Below are 8062 nucleotides of genomic sequence, written 5' to 3' on the forward strand. Positions count from 1 at the left end.
TTTCACAGACCACCAGGGCGGCCGAGAATACCTTTGGTCAACCTGAAATGAATCATTTAATCATCCAAAACGATATGGAACACATTAACTGAAAAATGTTGCATAGTGTGCCTTTAAATATCTAACCAACTACAGATACTATTTAACATTTATTACTTCATGCCAGAATTTCTTGTTTATTTTACATTCTTGTCTTAATTGGTGAAATGTATTGATTGTATGACTGACGTTATTTATATATGTGACAAGTTCCAATGTAATCCTCCAGTTTCTATTCCCTATATGCTTATATAAGCAAAAAAAAAAAAAAAAAACAATAATCAAAATCTATTAAATATGAAACTACCAATACACAATATACAGTGAAACAACCAATAAAAAGTTATGAAATTACCTGGAACATCTCTTAGATGTACCCATCATGAAGGACTTCTCAGCCTGTGGCATAAAGACATCCGGGTTTTTTTGAATAATGTAAATAATGTAGATGATCTTGGCTGCCTAGTTCAATATCAAACTGCGTTTGCATCTTCATTCTTTCCGACTTTAATATATCATTTAAAAATCTAACTTTTTTCATTGCATGGCATCATGAAGAGATGTTGATAAAATGTAGTGATTGTTACCTCCAGCAACCATGTTAAAACCAATTTGATATTTTAGTGGAATTTTCTTCCCTACATAAAGGTTGCTGGTATATTTTTGGATTAATGTTCAAATGGAGGGAGACACTGAACTCTGACATAAACAATCTATCAGCAAACCCGAGGTGAATACATCAGAGTGTATACATTTAAAATTGCTAATGATCACTTTACACAGAAAATAAATAAAATACCCAAGAATGTATCTTTAAATGTTTATTAAAGGGTTTTTGAATTTCATTACGATTCAAGTTTTAAAACGATGACATCAAATGGGCTTCAAACTAGATGACTGTCTTTGAACATCTACAATAAAGCATCATGGGTTGATCAATAATGCAAAATTGGTGTCAGCTTGAATTCATTACAAAGACAGACTGTCTGATAACATACACCTTTGTTAGAGTATGATCTGATCCAAAACCCAACAGAAGGGTTTATCTTGGACGCTTAAAAGCGATAGGTCCCAATTCTAGTTGCTTGTAGCAGAGTAAATAAACTCAAAGCTTTATTAACACCTGAACCTTAAATGCAGCACCTTTAGACAGCGGGGTGGATAAAGTGCAGCCAAATTCCAGAAAAGAGGGGCGTCACATCAATACGTCTAAAAGTGTATTTAGGGTATCTGTTCGGCAAGAAAAACGTCACTGAGTGCAGAGAGGAATTTTCTAAAAAGTAAAAACTCCAGTAGTGGGCAGATGGCAAAATGTATCACAAGCACTAAAACCGCTTCAAAGTTAAGCCAAAATAGCCAGTAGTGAGTGAATGTGGTCAGGCAGGATAAAGTTAAGGCATAAAGTCCTTTTCTAAAAAATCCAGATCTGTTTGTCCCTTGGTCAGTTACTGTCCCTTTACTTTAAATATCGTGTATCATTTATTTTTGTTTGCATAAATAATTTGTTACATAGAAAACGTTAAAATCTTAAATATTTTTTTAATCCTTTGTATTAAACATTGCTTCTGCTAATTATGGTGCTAATCAATATTCAGGCTGATTCCAATGAAATTAGATTAGGAACTTTTCTCTTGCAGTCACATATTGAAGTACTTATTAAGCACAATTTAAGAGGAACTTCATGTAGTTTTCAAAGTGCATACTTCCCTGGTGGATGATGCATGATGGGTAATAAGTGTCTCCATTGGGCCGAACTGCCAAGGAGCAACAGGACCAGTCCCAATTCAAGCCTACTTGGACTTTTTGATACCAGCTGTCAGTACTTGCAACCTCTTTATTTTAAACATATTTTTTTACTCATCTTTGAAAGCAAGTTAATATGATAAAACTCTTATGTATGAAAAAAAAAAAAAAAAATAGCCCGGAAGACATCTGTCAAAACCAGGAAGATAAATTTGGCTTTGTTCCACAGAGAGCAGAATAAAAGGTACGATCTATGATATTTGACAAATTTCAACATGGCATCCCTCTGGGCTTAATGCTGCCATTTATGGATCATCTTCACAGTCAGACGTTGTGCTTCAGCTCCAACACTTTCTGCTGATGCAAAACACATGAGACAAAAACTCTTGATTCCTAAATTAGCTTCTGCAAAACCGATCAAATTAACCACATCCAAAATATGTTTCTATTGCAAACCTATTTTCTAAACAGCCTACAAATCTCCTGATTTAAAAAAAAAAATGTCACAAAACATGTAGAAACAATGTTTAAAACAGAACTCACAAACAAAAACCAGGAAGTGATTTCATTGTTATTGCTTGTAGAAACAGATCAGGTGACTCTTGTCGTTCAGATCACCGTTTCGGGCCAGAGGTTTGCTTTCCTATTGGACCAACCCACGCACTGTGCAAAGTTCTGCTCTGACCCACTGTCTGCAGCGCTAAGACACATTTTTGGGCACTGTGAGCTTTCACTGAATAGGTCCGAGCTGCACAACCTTCTTCCACCTTGCCCTCAATTAGCTTAACTGTCAGTTCTTGGCACTGTGTACTTTATATATTTCCTCTCAGCTCTTCTAGGCCTCCTCTTGTCCCATACCCAGCATTGACCCGTTTTTTACCTGGGAGAAAATGACTCATCTGCTTGCATACCTTGCACCCCCCACCCCCCAGATCAACCAACCAGTTCTCCTTATTCTCCCTGAAGTGACAAACACTTCCCAGATTTAAAACCGGACAGCCCAGAGTATCACAGTGTGTTGGGGTGTGTGATTAAAGCCTGTTCCAAATGAGGAACTAAGGGCTTTAACATCCTTGACCTCTGCCAGTCACCTTGCCAGGTCCACAGAGGGAAAGGACAAGGCAAAAGGCAAAGATCAAATCAAAGTGTGCAGAGAAGAGATGGTGGACAAGTAGATTTAACTCCTAATTTTAGTCAAATTGAATGTCATCTCAACACTCTGCTCTTAAGAAGTCACGCAGAACACCCCGTCATTTCGCCCAAACTCTCCAAGAAGCAGCGGTTTCCTTGCAGCAGGTAGCTTCAGTTTATCTGCAGAGCCGGAAGCCGGAGGTGCCATCGGGACCAGTGGGCTGACGGATCACCTGATTGTTTGGGCGAACTGCTTCTAATGGTTGCTGCACATTCATACGTGGCGCCCTGTTGACATGACAAGAAAGACACTTAGCGGTTCTTTAGCAATTCAACTATTTAACTCTACCAATGCATCAAACTGAGAAAGTCTTGAAATCATTTCACAGAGTGATATATTTCAATCAGATCAGTTTCTTCTGATATTTGTGGTACAGGTAATAAAAATCTAAAATTCTGTTTTTCATGTTGCATAACATTGATTAAAAAAGATATTTTAAAGCATAAACAACGCTGACTTCACAGATACTCAAATTCTCAACATGCAGTGTAAGGTCACAATTGTTCCCTGCTGTAGAAGCTGGAGCTTCTAGGTGTACTCTAAGATTATTATTGGAAAGTTGAGTGGAAGAAAAACAATTCAAGAGGATACCATTGCCATAACCCTGAAAGGACTGGGAGACATTAAGAACATTAACAACTGGTGTCAGAGCCTCCTTTCACAGGCTAATAGTACCACACGACGTGTTAAATTCTGAACTATAGACATGGGAAGCATCTCATGTGGGCAAAAAATCCTCCATTCAAGAAAAAAATTTAAATTGGCATTTAACTTGAAAGTCAGAGTGCAAGATTCTGGAGGAAATTTCTCAACCATGGTGTTACTGAGATTGAATGGCCAGAAAACTTCCCTGTCCTGAACCCTATATGTAAGAGAAATAGGTGAGAAAGGAGGGCAAACAATAGCTAAACATCAAACTGCACAAAATGTAATTTCAAAAATTGATTTGCTAAATGGACACACTGCAATTACGAAATTGAAACTCGTTTTCTCTGAGGTTTCTATTATTCAATGAGGTGGTTTTTCACTCGTACCAAAATTGTTTTTTTTTTTTATAACTGTGATGGAAACGCCTTTCCCCTTCAAACAAGTCATGTGATCTGCAACTGGACTTTTTTGCCTTGTAAAACAACTAAAGGCTGATTTATACTCACAAACCAGGTTGTCTGCGTGTGTCACGGTTAACACAGATTGGCCACCGATTGGTCAAATCTACATCCGCTCTACACTATGGGTATTTCCTGTTTGGTACCGTACCAGCTTGTTTTGTTTTTATGACCGCAATTGTGGACAACGATTCATGAAGATGGACCAGCTAGAAGAGCGAGGTGTGTGAGAACGCTGGGACCCTTTTTCCACATGGATTCCCGCTTTTTTCACCCTCATGTCCCTCATTGTTGCACAAACTTGCCCCTTGCGTTTTTCCACTTCCTTACTGCCTCGGCCATATCTAGACCCACATTCAGTTTGTGATTGTCCCTCTTGCGTTGTGGAATAACATAGCGCGGATCACGCTTCAACATTGGGCATAAATCAAAAATATCTGCGTCATATCTGCGGCAAGCTCACTGCGACACACGGCTGCGGGAGTATAACCCGCCCTTCAGACAACCAGAAGTAGTTGGAGGATCAGAGCTGATATGTTTTTAAGAATTATCGCGCAAACAAAGGTATTAACAAGTTATTTTAATTGTATTTGTTATCTATTGGAAATATTGCAATCATGAAACTTTGCAATTCTGAAATCAGCAGAATATCGACACCAATTTCACGCACATTTGTAATGAAAATGCAGCTGATGTAGACAGACTGCAGGCAGTAAAGAGAGCATCCCAGGCTTCCAATACGTTTCATTTATGTAAAGGTAGAGCTGACCAAACACTGCAAATGTCGTACAGTACATTGAAATTCTTATCAGTAGTTCAAAATGTGTTATATTAGAAAAAAAAGCGTAATCGATCAAAACAAATTCATTTTCAGTCAAACATATATTGAGATTTTCATTAGTTCTAATGCAAACACACAAAAGTAACAAAACTGTGAGATATATCACTCTGTGTCAGAAAATACATAAATGAGCTTCTATTTATTTTTGTTAATTCAGTTTCTAAATCTTGAAATGTAAACATATGTTTACAGCTACAAATATAATGTAATACCGGTCCTGGCTTGGATTGTCCTGAGGCGTTTCCTCTGAGGAAGCACTACCCAAAATTCTCCTCCGGGCCTCTGCATACTCTGCCTCCCGTTGCGCCAAAGACTTCATCTGCTGTGAGGGACGAGATGAGGATGTAGAGTTCCCCGTGCTCCCATTATTGGAAGGACGCTTTAAAATTCGAATCTGAGGTGGAGGAGCCGCAGGCAAGGAGTCATCTTGGACTACAATTGCTGTTCTCACAGGGGAGCTAGCAGACTTTAAATTGGTCTTCCTGAAAAAATAAAGCCATGTCAGCGTTTTTGCGTTCTTTAATTTTGCCACTTCATGGAGATGGTCACTTACTTTGCTTCCTGATTTATCTTTAGTTTTGCCTCAAGTCTTCTCTCAATTTCCTAATGAGAAATAAAAATCAGTTAGTGATCATGCAAATCATCCAAATACCTAAATGATCAAAGAAATATGACAACATAAGTTAGGAGATCATACCGTTTATATTCTTTTAACTTGAGATGCACCGATCTGATACCTCAGACATCAGCTTCGATATTAACTTATTAGATGGACTGATGATTGACACCAAACAGGCATTCTGATCAAGTCATTTAATTTTTTGATATCACACACAATACAGCTATAGAGATCTAGTCAGTTCTATTTTTGTGAGGCAGAGAACACACCAGCTAGTGATGATTGTTATCCATGTTCATTTCTTACTTTTTTTAAAATTATGTTTATGTTACGCCTGATAACTTTATACACATGGTCAGGTATATGGTTTATTCATCGACCAGTATCAACAGATACGCTCAGCTCAGATATTGGATTGGTTTGGATTAGGGCTGCAGCTAACAATTATTTTGCAAATCGATCAATCTTTCAATTATTTTTTCGATTAATTGATAACTAATCGGATAGGCAAAAGGTTCCTTAAAGGAAGATTTTGTACAGAATTAAACCAAATTAAACTAAAACTTTCCCACTGATGAGTTCTGGATAGAGCATATTGAGAGGTGAAAAAGTTTTTCTTTTTTTTTTTTATCCTAACTGCAAAATATTTATACATTTTTCACAATCTTTGTATAATTACTGCTCAAATTGGGTAGCTCTGTCACCTAAAGGCATGTTTTAGAATCTCTACACTCCAGATAACGATTAATCAATAACTGAATTAGTTGACAATTATTTGAATAATTGGTTAATCACACAATAAAATCTGTTCCAATATTGTTCCAAGTATAGAACATGGTTTGCAAAGGGGTAATAAAAAAAAAAAATTAAAAATGCAATCCAGAAATTGAATGTTGATAATATAAAGGATTTAAGAGTAACACAAGTTCTCAGATTGAAATTATTTTTGAATTATTAAAAAAAAAAAAAAAAATTCCAAGTTTTCTAATTTTCTGTTTTTACAGACTTTAATTTTTCAAATTTATTAAAATTTTATCAATGTTTCTGTTTTTCAGATTAAGTATTACGTATAAGCGTTTGCACTGAAATTAAAGAAGAAAATGTGATAGTGTAAAATGCAATTCATAAATATCAATCTGAAAGAGAAATTTAAAATATAAAACGTTAACATTTTTTATTTAAAAAATAAAATATGGAAAAAATTTAATTAAAGAAGAAAACAAGTTATTCTAAAAAAATACACACACACATATATGTTTTAAGATTCGTCTTGCATTTTTGCGAGTTTCTATTGAATTTTTTACTTTTCCTCTAAAGTTCCATATAAACACGTTTTTTAGCTATCAGCAACGGAACAAAATTCAGTGCACACCATTTGGGGATAGTGTGGGGATATAAACCGTATTTAAAGTCTCCAACATTTCTATGTTTGTAAAAATGAAACCATAAATAAAGCATTATGATCGACTCCAATGTTAGTTTCACTTCCTGTTATTTCCACAATGTATGGATGTAACAATTTTGCTAAAATTTGGTTTTTCATATATTGGGTTCCCCACTTGCACAGTGATATAATGTTGAAAAATTTCCCATCTATAAAAAAAATATATGTATATACACAACGTTGGAAACACTCTTTCAGTTATGAGGATTTCACTTAGGAGAATGTAAACCATGACCCCAAACCATAGATAAATAAGGCCAGAAGGGGCTATTATTAATCCAAAAAAATTGAATAAAGTCCACTCATTTCTGCCAGGTGATTACTTGAGGGTAAAAGTAATATTAGCATTTTCCAGTGTAAACTGTCCAACTCACCCCACTCTCCGCTGCTTCTTCCCAGCTCTCAGCTACCTCCTCATCCTCCATGTTTAACTTGAGTCTGGCAGGATGTCCCTTCACTCCTCCAGCAAACTATATCCAGTCCCAGCTGGGGGCATGAGACGGTGGGAGCAAGGACAGGCAAGACCTGCCGAGGACTCGGGTTTCACTTGGTTTTATGGTCTGATGTAAGCTAAAGGAGCAAATTCGTAAACCTTTATTTGGCCGCGTGTTAGCCTGTTAGCTTGACGCTCGGAAGAAATTACAATGTTGGCCCCACTTCCGGTCACTTTTAATTCCGCTTCTAGGGCCTTTAAACGTAGACGAATCACTTTAACATTAAAGTAAAAACGTGAAAAATTCACTAAACGGCCTTGGGGTCCAGTCGGATGAGATCCACTGCTAAGCTAATCTAACCGTTTAGACTGGGGAGCGGAAGTGAGGTTGTAACGTCAGTCCGACACGTAAGAGAGGACGGTGGGTGGAGCAGGAACAGCCTCATTAAATCCTAATAGGTACTTTCCTTGGAATAACGATAAAGATATATGTTATAAGAAAAAAATCTCTGTTTTTCTGGAATGAAAAAATCAACCTCTTTAATTATCAAGAATTTTTATGCCATTTTAAGATTTCTAAACAGTTTTTGATGCTTATCCACAAGTTGTTATAATGTTATTTAACACTAGAAGTCCCAGAGAATT

At 36.6% G+C, this 8062-nt stretch overlaps 1 protein-coding gene across 1 annotated transcript; it reads right to left on the reverse strand.

The window, feature by feature from the left end:
* Positions 1-845: 845 nt before the first annotated feature.
* Positions 846-7808, reverse strand: LOC107085651 (SUZ domain-containing protein 1-like). Its single transcript, XM_015376117.1, has 4 exons — positions 7359-7808; positions 5475-5524; positions 5134-5403; positions 846-3201 (listed from the first exon to the last, which is right to left on the reverse strand). The coding sequence occupies exons 1-4, from the start codon at positions 7407-7409 to the stop codon at positions 3090-3092; spliced, it is 483 nt and encodes a 160-aa protein (XP_015231603.1). The 5' UTR covers positions 7410-7808; the 3' UTR covers positions 846-3089.
* Positions 7809-8062: the final 254 nt, after the last annotated feature.

The sequence above is a fragment of the Cyprinodon variegatus genome, unplaced genomic scaffold (assembly GCF_000732505.1).
Source record: "Cyprinodon variegatus isolate N-32 unplaced genomic scaffold, C_variegatus-1.0 Scaffold129, whole genome shotgun sequence".
Classification (NCBI taxonomy): Eukaryota; Metazoa; Chordata; class Actinopteri; order Cyprinodontiformes; family Cyprinodontidae; genus Cyprinodon; species Cyprinodon variegatus.

What these genes read in the sequence shown, in the direction of transcription:
- LOC107085651 (XM_015376117.1), bottom strand. Translation starts at nt 7,409, where the DNA reads ATGGAGGATGAGGAGGTAGCTGAGAGCTGGGAAGAAGCAGCGGAGAGT. An exon ending in AAGATAAATCAGGAAGCAAA is followed by an intron (nt 5,404 to 5,474) that starts GTAAGTGACCAT and finishes TTATTTTTTCAG; the next exon opens with GAAGACCAATTTAAAGTCTG. An exon ending in GACAATCCAAGCCAGGACCG is followed by an intron (nt 3,202 to 5,133) that starts GTATTACATTAT and finishes TCATGTCAACAG; the next exon opens with GGCGCCACGTATGAATGTGC.